The 18,259-nt window shown below is 40.7% G+C and overlaps 1 protein-coding gene across 4 annotated transcripts in view; it reads right to left on the bottom strand.

The window, feature by feature from the left end:
• Window positions 1-11,611: 11,611 nt before the first annotated feature.
• RBL2 (RB transcriptional corepressor like 2) overlaps window positions 11,612-18,259 on the bottom strand; it is a 194,340-nt gene continuing 187,692 nt past the window's right edge. For all 4 annotated transcript variants that reach the window (XM_053699499.1, XM_053699498.1, XM_053699497.1 and 1 more), the window contains one exon: window positions 11,612-14,514. In XM_053699499.1, the coding sequence (XP_053555474.1) occupies window positions 14,344-14,514 (171 nt within the window). In that variant the 3' untranslated portion in view covers window positions 11,612-14,343. The remainder of the gene's footprint in view (window positions 14,515-18,259) is intronic.

Genomic DNA, 18,259 nt, shown 5'->3' on the forward strand with positions numbered 1-18,259 from the left:
CACCCATCTGTATATGGTGCTCTGAGACTTGTGTTGCAAAAACAAGGGGTCACGTTCCAGTTGTAAACTAAAGAGGCATTAAAAGCCAGTAAATCTCGCTCTCTCTAAATATATATACATACACATACATACACAGACACACACATATACATACATGTATGTATAGTATATATCAATAATTATATTTATCAACAATTATGCACTGTGCAAAAGATCTCTATACAGAATAATTGTTTTAAAATCATTTAAAACAATCCTTTTGTTAACACCATTTACATTATTTAAAAGAAATATTTGTTACTACCACATTTGGAACTGCTGCTTTTGTCTGTTGAAAACGACACACATACTGAAAATTTCAATACTGCAGTAATAGATACAAAAGAGTTAGATAAACAAGAGCCAGCAGCAGAAATCACAATCCTAGGGCCAAATTACAAGTGGAGCAGTATTTATCACTCCAGATCATGTGCAAACTCCTCTAGAACGCTTTTTGTACGCATCAGGTAGCCCTCGTATTACAAGTTGAAAGAAAAAAGGTTTTGCTTGCACGCTATCCCATAGTTTTCAGTGTATGTTTTATGTGTTTTGTGACACTTTTTTGTTTCGCAAAACATTTAACCAAAGCTCTGAAATTGCGATAGCCAGACGCAACTTAAATTCAATTGCGCTCAAGCCTTCGCATTTACTTTTAACTTGTAATGCGATAAACCCGATATCGTCTACGCAGAAGTGTTAGCACGCCACTAGTAATCTGGCCCCTAGTGGGGTGGGATAGATAGGTACTAAAATGTTCATTTTCAATTGTTCTAAGTATTGGGCATTGAGTATACCGACAAGGATAAGGATGTCTTTGTGTGTATAAAGAGTGATAAGATAAGGAGGTTTGCCCTTCATGACAGCTCAGCACATTTTAATGTGATTTCAAAGAGCAAAAACAAGCCTAAACAAGCAATTTCCAATGCTTTTAATATTCTGCAGCTGATATAAAAAGTCAATGGAAATACATTAGTGGAAACAAATTCACTGTCCCTTTAAATAATGTCAAGGCTGCATCTTTTAGCAAAAATAAGCATCTTTTAAAGGAAAATATAGGAAGCATCACAAGAGCTCTCTTGAGCAATCCCTCCCCCAGTTCTTGTGCAACCAATCAAGCAAGAACAGGACTTGTCAATCACCTCAAACAAGTGACTTCAGGGAACTGCTTCTTAAATTTGTGGTTGCAGGCTTGCTCATGTGACCTTGCACCACAATCTGTCACAAGCTGCAAATGCAGCTTGATAAATTCTCCACTTAGTTTTGTGGATTTTGCTCTCTACATAGCTTTGTTCTGTGATGCTAATTAGAAACAGTATCCAATCTATGAAAACTCCAATTTTTATATTTGTTAAAAACAGAATTTATGTTTACCTGATAAATTACTTTCTCCAACGGTGTGTCCGGTCCACGGCGTCATCCTTACTTGTGGGATATTCTCCTCCCCAACAGGAAATGGCAAAGAGCCCAGCAAAGCTGGTCACATGATCCCTCCTAGGCTCCGCCTACCCCAGTCATTCGACCGACGTTAAGGAGGAATATTTGCATAGGAGAAACCATATGTTACCGTGGTGACTGTAGTTAAAGAAAATAAATTATCAGACCTGATTAAAAAAACCAGGGCGGGCCGTGGACCGGACACACCGTTGGAGAAAGTAATTTATCAGGTAAACATAAATTCTGTTTTCTCCAACATAGGTGTGTCCGGTCCACGGCGTCATCCTTACTTGTGGGAACCAATACCAAAGCTTTAGGACACGGATGAAGGGAGGGAGCAAATCAGGTCACCTAAATGGAAGGCACCACGGCTTGCAAAACCTTTCTCCCAAAAATAGCCTCAGAAGAAGCAAAAGTATCAAATTTGTAAAATTTAGAAAAAGTGTGCAGTGAAGACCAAGTCGCTGCCTTACATATCTGATCAACAGAAGCCTCGTTCTTGAAGGCCCATGTGGAAGCCACAGCCCTAGTGGAGTGAGCTGTGATTCTTTCAGGAGGCTGCCGTCCGGCAGTCTCATAAGCCAATCGGATAATGCTTTTAATCCAGAAGGAGAGAGAGGTAGAAGTTGCTTTTTGACCTCTCCGTTTACCAGAATAAACAACAAACAAAGACAAAGTTTGTCTGAAATCCTTAGTAGCTGCTAAGTAAAATTTGAGAGCACGAACTACATCCAAGTTGTGCAACAAACGTTCCTTCTTTGAAACTGGATTAGGACACAAAGAAGGCACAACTATCTCCTGGTTAATGTTTTTGTTAGAAACAACTTTTGGAAGAAAACCAGGTTTAGTACGCAAAACCACCTTATCTGCATGGAACACCAGATAAGGAGAAGAACACTGCAGAGCAGATAATTCTGAAACTCTTCTAGCAGAAGAAATTGCAACCAAAAACAAAACTTTCCAAGATAATAACTTAATATCAACGGAATGTAAGGGTTCAAACGGAACCCCCTGAAGAACTGAAAGAACTAGGTTGAGACTCCAAGGAGGAGTCAAAATTTTGTAAACAGGCTTGATTCTAACCAGAGCCTGAACAAAGGCTAGAACATCTGGCACAGCTGCCAGCTTTTTGTGAAGTAACACAGACAAGGCAGAAATCTGTCCCATCAAGGAACTTGCAGATAATCCTTTTTCCAATCCTTCTCGAAGGAAGGATAGACTCTTAGGAATCTTAACCTTGTCCCAAGGGAATCCTGCAGATTCACACCAACAGATATACCAAATTATGTGGTAATTTTTCTGGTTACAGGCTTTCAGGCCTGAACAAGAGTATTAATAACAGAATCTGAGAACCCTCGCTTTGATAAGTTCAAGCGTTCAATCTCCAAGCAGTCAGCTGGAGTGGGTCGAACGGACCTAGAACAAGAAGGTCTCGTCTCAAAGGTAGCTTCCATGGTGGAGCCGATGACATATTCACCAGATCTGCATACCAAGTCCTGCGTGGCCACGCAGGAGCTATCAAAATCACCGACGCCCTCTCCTGATTGATCCTGGCTACCAGCCTGGGGATGAGAGGAAACGGCGGGAACACATAAGCTAGTTTGAAGGTCCAAGGTGCTACTAGTGCATCCACTAGAGCCGCCTTGGGATCCCTGGATCTGTACCCGTAGTAAGGAACTCTGAAGTTCTGACGAGAGGCCATCAGATCCATGTCTGGAATGCCCCACGGTTGAGTGACTTGGGCAAAGATTTCCGGATGGAGTTCCCACTCCCCCGGATGCAATGTCTGACGACTCAGAAAATCCGCTTCCCAATTTTCCACTCCTGGGATGTGGATAGCAGACAGGTGGCAGGAGTGAGACTCCGCCCATAGAATGATTTTGGTCACTTCTTCCATCGCTAGGGAACTCCTTGTTCCCCCCTGATGGTTGATGTATGAACTTGGCCCTCGCTAGCTGAGGCCAAGCTTTGAGAGCATTGAATATCGCTCTCAGTTCCAGAATATTTATCGGTAGAAGAGATTCTACCCGAGACCAAAGACCCTGAGCTTTCAGGGATCCCCAGACCGCGCCCCAGCCCATCAGACTGGCGTCGGTCGTGACAATGACCCACTCTGGTCTGCGGAAGGTCATCCCTTGTGACAGGTTGTCCAGGGACAGCCACCAACGGAATGAGTCTCTGGTCCTCTGATTTACTTGTATCTTCGGAGACAAGTCTGAATAGTCCCCATTCCACTGACTGAGCATGAACAGTTGTAATGGTCTTAGATGAATGCGCACAAAAGGAACTATGTCCATTGCCGCTACCATCAAACCTATCACTTCCATGCACTGCGCTATGGAAGGAAGAGGAACGGAATGAAGTATCCGACAAGAGTCTAGAAGTTTTGTTTTTCTGGCTTCTGTCAGAAAAATCCTCATTTCTAAGGAGTCTATTATAGTTCCCAAGAAGGGAACCCTCGTTGACGGAGATAGAGAACTCTTTTCCACGTTCACTTTCCATCCGTGAGATCTGAGAAAGGCCAGGACAATGTCCGTGTGAGCCTTTACTTGAGGAAGGGACGACGCTCGAATCAGAATGTCGTCCAAGTAAGGTACTACAGCAATGCCCCTTGGTCTTAGCACCGCCAGAAGGGACCCTAGTACCTATGAGAAAATCCTAGGAGCAGTGGCTAATCCGAAAGAAAACGCCACGAACTGGAAATGCTTGTCCAGGAATTCAAACCTTAGGAACCGATGATGTTCCTTGTGGATAGGAATATGTAGATACGCATCCTTGAAATCCACCTTGGTCATGAATTGACCTTCCTGGATGGAAGGAAGAAGTGTTCGAATGGTTTCCATCTTGAACGATGGAACCTTGAGAAACTTGTTCAAGATCTTGAGATCTAAGATTGGTCTGAACGTTCCCTCTTTTTTGGGAACTATGAACAGATTGGAGTAGAACCCCATCCCTTGTTCTCCTAATGGAACAGGATGAATCACTCCCATTTTTAGCAGGTCTTCTACCCAATGTAAGAATGCCTGTCTTCTTATGTGGTCTGAAGACAACTGAGACCTGTGGAACCTCCCCCTTGGAGGAAGCCCCTTGAACTCCAGAGAATAACCTTGGGAGACTATTTCTAGCGCCCAAGGATCCAGAACATCTCTTGCCCCAGCCTGAGCGAAGAGAGAGAGTCTGCCCCCCACCAGATCCGGTCCCGGATCGGGGGCCCGCATTTCATGCTGTCTTGGTAGCAGTGGCAGGTTTTCTGGCCTGCTTTCCTTTGTTCCAGCCTTGCATAGGTCTCCAGGCTGGATTGGCTTGAGAAGTATTACCTTCCTGCTTAGAGGACGTAGCCCTTGGGGCTGATCCGTTTCTGCGAAAGGGACGAAACTTAGGTTTATTTTTGGTCTTGAAAAGACCTATCCTGAGGAAGGGCGTGGCCCTTGCCCCCAGTGATATCAGAGATAATCTCTTTCAAGTCAGGGCCAAAGAGTGTTTTCCCCTTGAAAGGAATGTCAAGCAATTTGTTCTTGGAAGACGCATCCGCTGCCCAAGATTTTAACCAAAGCGCTCTGCGCCACAATAGCAAACCCAGAATTTTTTCGCCGCTAACCTAGCCAATTGCAAGGTGGCGTCTAGGGTGAAAGAATTAGCCAATTTAAGAGCACGAATTCTGTCCATAATCTCCTCACAAGAAGAAGAATTACTAATAATCGCCTTTCCTAGCTCATCAAACTAGAAACACGCGGCTGCAGTGACAGGGACAATGCATGCAATTGGTTGTAGAAGGGAACCTTGCTGAACAAACATCTTTAGCAGACCTTCTAATTTTTTATCCATAGGATCTTGGAAAGCACAACTATCTTCTATGGGTATAGTGGCGCGCTTGTGTAGAGTAGAAACCGCCCCCTCGACCTTGGGGACTGTCTGCCATCAGTCCTTTCTGGGGTCGACTATAGGAAAACAATTTTATAAATATGGGGGGAGGTACTAAAGGTATACCGGGCCTGTCCCATTCTTTACTAACAATGTACGCCACCCGCTTGGATATAGGAAAAGCTTCGGGGGGCCCCGGGGCCTCTAAGAACTTTTCCATTTTACATAGTGGTTCTGGAATGACCAGATAATCACAATCATCCAAATTGGATAACACCTCCTTAAGCAGAGCGCGGAGATGTTCCAACTTAAATTTAAAAGTAATCACATCAGGTTCAGCTTGTTGAGAAATGTTTCCTGAATCTGAAATTTCTCCCTCAGACAAAACCTCCCTGGCCCCCTCAGACTGGTGTAGGGGCCCTTCAGAAACCATATCATCAGCGTTCTCATGCTCTACAGAATTTTCTAAAACAGAGCAGTCGCGCTTTCACTGATAAGTGGGCATATTGGCTAAAATGTTTTTGATAGAATTATCCATTACAGCCGTTAAATGTTGCATAGTAAGGAGTATTGGCGCACTAGATGTACTAGGGGCCTCCTGTATGGGCAAGACTGGTGTAGACGAAGGAGGGGATGATGCAGTACCATGCTTACTCCCCTCACTTGAGGAATCATCTTGGGCATCATTTTTACTAAATTTTTTTTATGACATAAAATACATATAGTTAAATGAGAAGGAACCTTGGTTTCCCCACAGTCAGAACACACTCTATCTGGTAGTTCAGACATGTTAAACAGGCATAAACTTGATAACAAAGCACAAAAAACGTTTTAAAATAAAACCGTTACTGTCACTTTAAATTTTAAACTAAACACACTTTATTACTGCAATTGCGAAAAAGTATGAAGGAATTGTTCAAAATTCACCAAAATTTCACCACAGTGTCTTAAAGCCTTAAAAGTATTGCACACCAAATTTGGAAGCTTTAACCCTTAAAATAACGGAACCGGAGCCGTTTTTATATTTAACCCCTTTACAGTCCCTGGAATCTGCTTTGCTGAGACCCAACCAAGCCCAAAGGGGAATACGATACCAAATGATGCCTTCAGAAAGACTTTTCTATGTATCAGAGCTCCACACACATGCAGCTGCATGCCATGCTGTCCTCAAAAACAAGTGCGCCATACCGGCGCGAAAATGAGGCTCTGACTATGATTAGGGAAAGCCCCTAAAGAATAAGGTGTCAAAAACAGTGCCTGCCGATATAATCATATCAAAATACCCAGAATAAATGATTCCTCAAGGCTAAATATGTGTTAATAATGAATCGATTTAGCCCAGAAAAAGTCTACAGTCTTAATAAGCCCTTGTGAAGCCCTTATTTACTATCTTAATAAACATGGCTTACCGGATCCCATAGGGAAAATGACAGCTTCCAGCATTACATCGTCTTGTTAGAATGTGTCATACCTCAAGCAGCAACCGTAACTAAAATCCATGGCTGTTCCACACAGGACTGTTGAGAGCAATTAACTTCAGTTGGGGGAACAGTGTGCAGTCTCTTACTGCTTGAGGTATGACACATTCTAACAAGACGATGTGTCATACCTCAAGCAGTAAGAGACTGCACACTGTTCCCCCAACTGAAGTTAATTGCTCTCAACAGTCCTGTGTGGAACAGCCATGGATTTTAGTTACGGTGCTAAAATCATTTTCCTCATACAAACAGAAATCTTCATCTCTTTTCTGTTTCTGAGTAAATAGTACATACCAGCACTATTTTAAAATAACAAACTCTTGATTGAATAATAAAAACTACAGTTAAACACTAAAAAACTCTAAGCCATCTCCGTGGAGATGTTGCCTGTACAACGGCAAAGAGAATGACTGGGGTAGGCGGAGCCTAGGAGGGATCATGTGACCAGCTTTGCTGGGCTCTTTGCCATTTCCTGTTGGGGAGGAGAATATCCCACAAGTAAGGATGACGCCGTGGACCGGACACACCTATGTTGGAGAAATTAAAATTTGAAGAAAGATGGAGGCACAGCAAAAATAAAAGTAAAAATTGACTTTTATTTACTTATTAAAATTAGAATTGACGGTCACAGCACACAAATGTAGCCCATAGCATGATAGAGAGCAGCTTACGCGTTTCGGCTACAATGCCGTACGCATAGCTTGCTTGTTTTTGTTAAAACTAAAATTTTCCCAGCTCATGGCAGCAATTAGCACTCCGAAAATTAACCAGAGATTAGATCTCTGGTTCATTTTCTAAAACTGCCCTCAAAATAGAGGGCATTGTAGTTTTTCATTTAAACAAATGCAGCCTAAAGTGGGTGTGGGGTGTTAGAAAAAAAAGGCACTGAAAAGTGCCTTTATATTGCGGTCTATGGGAACTCTGTGTTCCCATAGACCACAATGCAAATATATATATATATATATATATATATATATATATGTACTGTATATGATTATAAACATATATATGTATGTGTTAATAAAAGTATATACACATATTAACACACAGATATATATGTATATAATCATATACATATTTTAAAAAATGCTGCCCATCGCTGCAGGAGCATGTAAACACAATGCCATATAAGCCACTAGATGAGACAACTTTACATTGTTTCTATTAATTATAATTCCTACTTAAAGGAACAGTAAAGTAAAAAATAAACTTGCATAATTCAGATAGAGTGTGAAATTGTGAACAATCTTCCTATTGACTTCTATTAGCAAATGTGCTTTGTTTTCTTAGTATCCTTTGTTGAAGAGTAAACCTAAGTAGGCTGATAGGCGCTCAGGAGTGTCTACGTGTCTTTAGCAATATATGGCAGAAGTGTATGTATAACATTGCTATAAACAATGTTGCAAACACTGCTATCAGATGGATAATCACGTGCACGCTGCTGAGCTCACCTAGGATTACTCTTTAAAGGGACAGTAAAGACAAAATCAATCTTTCATGATTCTGATAGTGCATGTAATTTTATAAAACCTTCCAATTTATTTCTATTTTCAAGTTTGACTTGTTCTCTTTGTGTCCTTTGTGTAAGAGTAAATCTAGGTAGATCATAGGAACCCAAGTGCGTGAACGTGTCTTTAGCACTTTATGTCAGCAGTGTTTTGCATTGTACTTAGAAGTGTTAAATTGTTGCAATCGCTGCTGTTATACTGTGCAAAAGACACATGCGTGCTCCTGAGTTACTATGATTTACCTAGATTTGTTTTTCCACAAATGATACCAAGGGAACAAAGCAAATTTGATAACATAAGTAAATTGGAAACCTATTTAAAATTGCATGTTCTATCTAAACCATGAAAGTTTAATTTTAACTTTACTGTCCCTTTAACAAAGGATACTAAGGAAGCAAATTTGATAATATAAGTAAATTGGAAAGTTGTTTAAAAAAAACATACTCTATTCAATATATTTAAGTTTAATTTTGGATTTACTGTCCCAATTAGTTAAAAACTCAAAAGCACATAGCACCACAGTCCATTAAATATTACAAGCACTCACTTATGTTATATTAAAATGTTCCCTATATAAAATGTCTTGTAAGAACCAATAAATGATATTTACACTTAGTGAGAAACCACACTTGAGGTAGAACTATCTCAGTACGTGTGTAGATGACTTCTGGAGTAGGTAGCAACACCTCCCATAAGTTTAAGCAGGGCCTGCTCAAGATATTGTGTTGCCTGGGTCCCAGTAGTAACATTACTGAATAGCATATCAACCTACTAGCCTGGTCGCTGACATTACTAAGCCTGCCTACCTGCAGGCAGCCAATGCTTATGCACAATTGCGCAATAGTTGAGAAGGAATTTAGGGAAGAGATATACATGTCCCACCTTGAATGTCGCCCCTGACCGGTTCTAGGTCTTTGTGCATGATGAGGTTATGCAGCTGGGAGCCTGCGACTTCCCCCATAGAGACAGAGGACAAGAGTGGTCTGGGTCTGATAGTGACTGACTCAATCACTGAAGTGCTGCCCCCTTGTCAAGTGCTGCCTGGGTCAGTTGGACCCACTTGGTCCCATGGTTGAGCCGGGCCTGAGTTTAAGAGGATGTTTTCCCACCCCTACGTATACCGTTTGAGCAGGTTCACACACATAAAGCAATAATTTATGTGGAGATGGGGAGGAGAGAGGGGTATGATTCTGAAATAACTGAAAGGCTAAAGCACAATACAGAAACTGATAATCAGGGCATCCCTATATATAGTTCTCTATAAGTGACGAAAATTATTCCAGGCACAATCTCTGAATTAATATTCTGAAAAGAAACAACCATCAGCAAAAAAAAATTCAGGGCTGTTCTGCACCATCCCTTTTCCTAAATGGAAAATCAGAATCAGAGTCCCCACCAACAGATTAGCCTGAAAAGTTAATAACTTTGAATATCCTTTTTTCAACCGACAGAGTCAAATGAGATGCCAGTGAAGAACTGAATGTTTGATTAAAGGTAATCAATAAAAAATGAATGAGTAAAACAAATGGATAATCCCATATCTAAGCTATTTGGTGAAAATCCTGTCCTCACACCACTTACAAAAAGTGGACTGAATTCTTGTAATATACCTTAGCTGTTACAGGAGTATGGTCCTGATAAAAGTAGAAGCTCCTTTATCTTGGAAACCTTTACATGTGACAATCAGTGATTGAGTACGCCTCAGAAAACCTGCAACTCCACCTGACCCTGCCCATGGAACACCCATAACTACACTTTCACCCACCCTGCCCCCAATTGTCCAATATCTGTGATTTCACCAAGGAATGTTTCCCAGCCCCATAAATAAAGTTGCTGGAACTGCCACTATTGGCGAGAGAGTCAAACCATCTTTCTTTTTCTGTACAAAATAAGCCTAGCTTCAAATAGGTATACATTGAACTGGCTCAGGCAGGAAGAAGTGGGGTATATGTAGGGGTGGACACCCTCGAAGACTTCAGGGAGGCAACTCCAGTGAACAGAGCTCATCCATCAGCAAGCATTGATATGGTTCTACAAAATTTTGAGATAAACATTGGTAATTTAGTATAGGTGACTGACTGAGTCTCACTGTAAAGACACGTTCTTTAAATTTTTTAACTTAAGCATGTGCAAACCTTTTACTTCCTGTTGTAATAATCTACCTTTGAAAAGCATCACCCATAACTGAGGTTGATAGGTTGGTCAAATGGCAAAGAGGCCTATGTATTAAAAGTCTTGCAGACCTGATCCTCGCTGAATGCAGAGAACAATACGCTCTCCGTATTCAGCATTGCACCAGCAACTCACAAGAGCTGCTGTTGCAACGCCGCCCCCTGCAGACGCACAGCCAATTGGCCGCCAGCAGGAAGGTGTCAATCAACCCGATCGTACTCGATCTGGTTGAATTGTGGCGATTTAGACCGCTGCTTCATAACTGCTGTTTCTGGCGAGTCTGAAGACTCGCCAGAAACACGGGCCCACAAGCTCCATACGGAGATTGATAAATGGGCCTCAAAGACATTTGTCTGAGTCCCTTTATTAGTTAAAGTGAAGGTAAATTTAGATGATAAAGTGCCCGGTTTTTAAAAATCCGATTAAAAACAGGGGCACTTTAATTCATAAAAATTTACATTTCACTTGTGTTGTGAAAATACTTACCTTTTATTCTTGACAGCAGCTCCATCGCTTCCCCCGCCCATCGCAAAGCCTCTTCCCGGGTCTAAAATGAGGAATCCGGCTTCCTCCAATCATGGGGATGAATCAGACACAGATTCCCCTGGGGAGAAGCCGTGATTGGAGGATGACTGATCTGTCATTTCTGACGTATGAAGAGGCTTGCGACGACCAGGGGAATCGCTGGAGCGGCTGTCAAGATTAAAAGTGCCCCTGTTTTTAATCGGATTTTTAAAAACCGGGCACTTTATCATCTAAATTTACCTTCACTTTAAAACCATTTTTAAGAAATACTTTTAAAAACTATAGCCTATTATATAAAATATTTACATTTTTGAAAAGGTGCTATGGTTAAATACTCGTGAGAGCATAAAAGATCAAAAAACTTGCTATTCCAGAGACACCAAAGAGATACTTTCCTCTCCGAGAGATAAAAGGTTAATCTGACTTGAATAAAAGATACATTATGATAAACACAGTCACTAAGGTATACAAGAAGTAATTAAATTTGTTTTAAAAGTGCGTTCTCAATAAATAGCATAGTGTTTATAAATTGCCATACTTAAATATTTAGTCTGTTAAAACTTTGTAATGTATTAGACTGTTTAGTAATCTCTATCATATTGGAGGGCATGTTTATCCCAAATTCAATTTAATTAAAATAGAAACTACCCCACAGATGTAATCATGATAAAGGAGGTAGGAAAAAAAACAGCACAATCATACCTAAAATACATGTTGTTTTTTGTAGAAATAATTAGAATATGTTAAGTTTTTAAATAGAGAAAAACATCATAGTATGGCAGTTTTCATATAACTATACAATTAAAAAAGTGCAATCCCAATTAGGGGTGAGGGCTGAGGGGGGAAAAAAGCTTTAAAAAGGGGTGATAAATGGGGACTGGGTAATCTGTAAGGGGAGATATATAATACAGATATTACACAGACTGTGGGCTTGATGATAAAAGGATTGTCAGACCGACGAGAAATTGCCTTTTTTGGTTTGCCAGTTTCGCAAACCGTGGCTCTGGTGAGATTTTATAAAAATATGGGCCGACCCTCTCTGTTCCAATGAGTGGCAATGTGCATTCCATAGGAAATAATCGAGATCGCAGTTTCAGGAAAAAGTCTGCCAACATGGCCAATGATCTTGGCAGGGGTTGGCGTGTATTCAAAGTATGTTTACATAACGTAGACTGTGCATTCGCTAAAACAAAAAATGGTTAGTGTGTAGTAAAAGTTCAAAGAATGCATATGTAAATGAAGTTTCATACAGAAAGAACAAACAACAGCTCAGTACCTTATTCTATGGCGTTACCACCCAGGAGCAGCCTCTTTTAGCCTAATTGGGCTTTTCACAGAGGAGAACGTTCCTGAAGTATATTAGTCTGATCCCACCTAGTAAGGTCCTGTGTTCTCTTTCTGTCTGCATTTGTAAAATAAGTTTCACTGTACATTCAGTACATTTCTTACAATTAAAAAGCTTGCCAATAAAAAGCTTGTATGGCTGAAAAAGGCCATCTAAGATGGAGGATATTCCGTTTAAAATTAGAAACTCACTGTGATGTTGCCCCAATAAAATACAGACAACTCCCATGAAACTCCCACGGAACACCTATATATTCATTACATCTTACTATTAAACCTATAGAAGCTGTGCGGTATGGGTATATTATACATGTGAATATGTTTTATTTATATTTATTAAAATGTAAAATGCTACAATAATATGTATTTTAAAAATTGTGGTGATTTTAAAAATCGTGTTCTTTGGAATCGACTGTTCTGAACATATTTTACTTATAATATTGCGACTGCACTGTAACAAATGTGTTCTAAATGAATAACACATTTTTTTACTTTCTGGTCGCAATATTATAACATATTCAGAACAGTGAGAACTTATATCAGCAATCAAAATAAAATATTAAAAAACCTACCAATTCCAAAAATCATGTTTTGCACAGTGTAAAGTTAAAGTGATGGTAAATTTAGTGAAAGTAGAGGCCATTAAAGTACGTAATCTGTAAATGTAATACACCTAAATGCAGAAGCAGAAAAGTTATTTAAGACATTTATTTTACCTCAGACTTTATTATGTCACTAGCAGCTGGCCACTCCCTTCACTGTTTTTTTTTCCAGAAAGTCACAGGAGGGCGCTACAGCCAATAAGAAGCTATGCCGGTCGGCCCATAAAAGGTTGTAGATCTGTGCTCCCAGCCTCTACTAGGGAGGTAACGGACTTGCATATCAAAGCAATTCAATAATTACTTACTTCATCACGGCAAGCAATACCAAATGCACATGTGCACCTTTGATACTCAAGTCTGTAAAATACATGTTTTAAATAACTTTTCTGCTTCTTCTTTGGGATTTATTATATTTACAGATTACATACTTTAATATACTGGTCTCTACCTACACTAAATTTACCATCACTTTAAAAAATACACACTTTTATTATTATTATTATTTATTATTATCGGTTATTTGTAGAGCGCCAACAGATTCCGCAGCGCTAACTTTGGTAGAACTAGTAAGCTGTGGCTACTGTCTTTTATAAAATAATATTCCAAACATGGAATATTCTTCCTAAAAAAGAGAAACAAACACACTAAAAAGTAAAAAAAAAAAAACGATTATTTTTAAAATCCAGAGACTTAAAATTACATATAGCATTTTACAATTGAATACATATAAATAATACATTGTATACATATGTACAATATACCCAGAATTCCCCAGCTCCTATAGGTTTTTTAGTCATGCCCTAGTTTCACTATTGTATTGTAACAAAAGGGATTAAGTTTCTGTTTATGTAAATTGTATTACCATTCAATACTGTCTAAAGGGATCATTTACATTACACCTTCAATGTAAGTGGCAGTGCTGCTTTTAAAATTCCGCAAGACTGTTTTTTTTAACATTTCACCAGCAATCTCGATCACAAGTTGGATCCCTTTTTACAATATCACCATTACTACTATGCTTTTATCATTGAGTCCTGTGTGTTTAGAAAAAAGTCATCAATCTCCCCATTTTATTGCTTGTTTTTGAGTTCAGCTTCCTTTCACACATCACCTGGAAATGTTTCAGCATTGATAGCCATGTTTATCACACTGAACATAATGCAATATTTGTGTCAGTAGATAGTAGATATAGTTTTTAACCTAACTGGGATTGCACTTCTTCTTCAAACTGAATTATCCTCAGCCCGTAATCTGCACACTTCACTGCCATAAAGGCCTGTAATGAATGCCAAGCCCGTCTGGCACAAGAGGAGTCAGAAACCTGGACCACATATATAATATTTACAAGAATATTTTGTTCGCCAGTCCATGACCCCACTTTCAGCGACTTTCCCGGTCATTGGCCACATCTTGCAACCTTCTGTAAAGAGCAGTGTGGTTTTCTGGGCACATTCTCTTGGCCGGTGAATCACTTCCCTCGTCTAGAACAATTCCACGCTTCTTAGTTGGAGTCTCCCCAGTTCTAATCATGCTGTTAATCTCTCGTAGCCTCTGTATTTAAAAAATACACAATCAGAATGAAACAAATAAATCAATAACACTTCTCAATGGCAAAGCTTCCCTTATGATACTGTTTACTATTTGGTTTGCACTGCCATGTCCTTTAACCCCTTAATGACCGACGACGTGCAGGGTACGTCCTCTAAAAAAATACAGTTAACGACCGAGGACGTACCCTGCATGTCGTCGATCTGTAAAGCAGCTGGAAGAGATCCTGCTCGCTTCCAGCCGCTTTCCGGTTATTGCAGTGATGCCTCAATATCGAGGCATCCTGCAATAACCCTGCATAGCAATCCGATGCAGAGAGAGCCAATCTGTAGCCCTCTCTGTACCGGACATCAATGGCCGGTATCGTTGGTGGGTGGGAGCCGACGTGGGAGGCGGGTGGGCGGCCATCGAGGGGCCATGTGATGTGGAGAGGGCAGGATCGGGGGCGGGACCGACGGGGGCACGCACAGGCGTGTGCACGGGGCGGGAGAGGGTGGGAACCGCTACACTACAGAAAAAAACAATAATATAAGTGGGAGAAAGAGATTTACTATTTAAAAAACAATCTAAGGGATCTGGGAGGGGTAGAGGGTTGGTCTTTGGGGGGGGAAGCTACACTACAGAAAAGGGAGAAAAAAAATAAAAAAGCACAATTTTTTTCTGAACTGGGTACTGGCAGACAGCTGCCAGTACCCAAGATGGCGTCCCTTAAGGTAGAGGGGGAGCGTTAGAGAGCTGTTTGGTGGGGGATCAGTGAGGTTGGGGGCTAAGGGGGGATCCTACACAGCAGCATATGTAAATATGCTATAAAAAAAAACACAAAAAAAAACCAAATATACCTTTTATTTTAGTGCTGGCAGACTTTCTACCAGTACTTAAGATGGCAGGCACAATTGTGGGGTGGGGTGGGAAGAGAGCTGTTTGGGAGGGATCAGGGGGTCTGATGTTTCAGGTGGGAGGCTGATCTCTACACTAAAGCTAAAATTAACCCTGCAAGCTCCCAACAAGCTACCTAACTAACCCCTTCACTGCTAGCCATAATACATGTGTGATGCGCAGTGGCATTTAGCAGCATTCTAATTACCGAAAAGCAACCAAAAGTCATATATGTCTGCTATTTCTGAACAAAGGGGATCCCAGAGAAGCATTTACAACCATTTGTGCCATAACTGCACAAGCTGTTTGTAAATGATTTCAGTGAGAAACCTATAATTGTGAAAAATGTAACTTTTTTTTTATTTGGTCGCATTTGGCGGTGAAATGTTGACCTGAAATACACCAAAATGGGCCTAGATCAATACTTTGGGTTGTCTACTACACTACACTAAAGCTAAAATTACCCCAAAAAGCTCCCTTATTAACCCCTTCACTGCTGGGCATAATGCACATGTGGTACACAGTGGCATTTAGCGGCCTTCTAATTACCAAAAAGCAATTTCAAAGCCATATATGTCTGCTATTTCTGAACAAAGGGCATCACAGAGAAGAATTTACAACCATTTATGCCATTATTGCACAAGCTGTTTGTAAATAATTTCACTGAGAAACCGAAAGTTTGTGAAAAAATTTGTGAAAAAGTGAACGATTTTTTGTATTTGATCCTATTTGGCGGTGAAATGGTGGCATGAAATATACCAAAATGGGCCTAGATCAATACTTTAATATGTCTTCTAAATAAAAATATATACATGTCAAGGGATATTCAGGGATTCCTGAAAGATATTAGTGTTCCAATGTAACTAGCGCTAATTTTGAAAAAAAGTGGTTTGGAAATAGCAAAGTGCTACTTGTATTTATGGCCCTATAACTTGGAAAAAAAAGCAAAGAAGATGTAAACATTGGGTATTTCTAAACTCAGGACAAAATTTAGAAACTATTTATCATGGGTGTTTTTTGGTGGTTGTAGATGTGTAACAGATTTTGTAGGTCAAAGTTAGAAAAAACAGAATTTATGCTTACCTGATAAATTACTTTCTCCAACGGTGTGTCCGGTCCACGGCGTCATCCATTACTTGTGGGAATATTCTCTTCCCCAACAAGAAATGGCAAAGAGAACAGCAAAAGCTGTCCATATAGCCCCTCCTCAGGCTCCGCCCCCCAGTCATTCGACCGACGGTTAGGAGAAAAAAAGGAGAAACTATAGGGTGCCGTGGTGACTGTAGTGTATAGAGAAAGACATTTTTCAAACCTGATTAAAAAAACCAGGGCGGGCCGTGGACCGGACACACCGTTGGAGAAAGTAATTTATCAGGTAAGCATAAATTCTGTTTTCTCCAACATTGGTGTGTCCGGTCCACGGCGTCATCCATTACTTGTGGGAACCAATACCAAAGCTTTAGGACACGGATGAAGGGAGGGAGCAAATCAGGTTACCTAAACAGAAGGCACCACGGCTTGCAAAACCTTTCTCCCAAAAATAGCCTCCGAAGAAGCATAAGTATCAAATTTGTAGAATTTGGCAAAAGTGTGCAAGGAAGACCAAGTCGCTGTCTTACATATCTGATCAACAGAAGCCTCGTTCTTGAAGGCCCATGTGGAAGCCACAGCCCTAGTAGAGTGAGCTGTGATTCTTTCAGGAGGCTGCCGTCCGGCAGTCTCATAAGCCAATTGGATAATGCTTTTCAGCCAGAAAGAAAGAGAGGTAGCAGTAGCTTTTTGTCCTCTCCTCTTACCAGAGTAAACGACAAACAAAGACGAGGTTTGTCTAAAATCCTTTGTTGCTTCTAAATAGAACTTTAAAGCACGGACTACATCTAAATTGTGTAACAAACGTTCCTTCATTGAAACTGGTTTCGGACACAGAGAAGGAACAACTATTTCCTGGTTAATATTCTTGTTGGAAACAACTTTTGGAAGAAAACCAGGCTTGGTACGTAAAACGACCTTATCTGAATGGAACACCAGATAGGGTGGATCACACTGCAAAGCAGATAATTCAGAAACTCTTCTAGCAGAAGAAATAGCAACCAAAAACAGAACTTTCCAAGATAGTAACTTGATATCTATGGAATGTAAGGGTTCAAACGGAACCCCTTGAAGAACTGAAAGAACTAAATTTAGACTCCATGGAGGAGTCATGGGTCTGTAAACAGGCTTGATTCTGACCAAAGCCTGAACAAAAGCTTGTACATCTGGCACAGCTGCCAGGCGTTTGTGTAACAAAACGGATAAGGCAGAAATCTGTCCTTTTAGAGAACTCACTGACAACCCTTTATCCAAACCCTCTTGGAGAAAGGAAAGAATCTTAGGAATTTTAATCTTACACCAGGAGAATCCCTTGGATTCACACCAACAGATATTTTTTTCCATATTTTATGGTAAATCTTCCTAGTCACAGGTTTTCTGGCTTGGACCAGAGTATCTATCACTGAATTTGAAAACCCACGCTTGGATAAAATCAAGTGTTCAATTTCCAAGCAGTCAGCTGCAGAGAAACTAGATTTGGATGTTCGAATGGACCTTGTACTAGAAGATCCTGTCTCAAAGGTAGCTTCCATGGTGGAGCCGATGACATATTCACCAGGTCTGCATACCAAGTCCTGCGTGGCCACGCAGGAGCTATCAGAATCACTGAGGCCTTCTCCTGTTTGATCCTGGCTACGAGCCTGGGAAGGAGAGGAAACGGTGGAAACACATAAGCTAGGTTGACCGACCAAGGCGCCACTAATGCATCCACTAGAGTCGCCTTGGGATCCCTGGATCTGGACCAGTAGCAAGGAACCTTGAAGTTCTGACGAGACGCCATCAG

Source organism: Bombina bombina, chromosome 1 (genome assembly GCF_027579735.1).
Source record: "Bombina bombina isolate aBomBom1 chromosome 1, aBomBom1.pri, whole genome shotgun sequence".
NCBI lineage: Eukaryota > Metazoa > Chordata > Amphibia > Anura > Bombinatoridae > Bombina > Bombina bombina.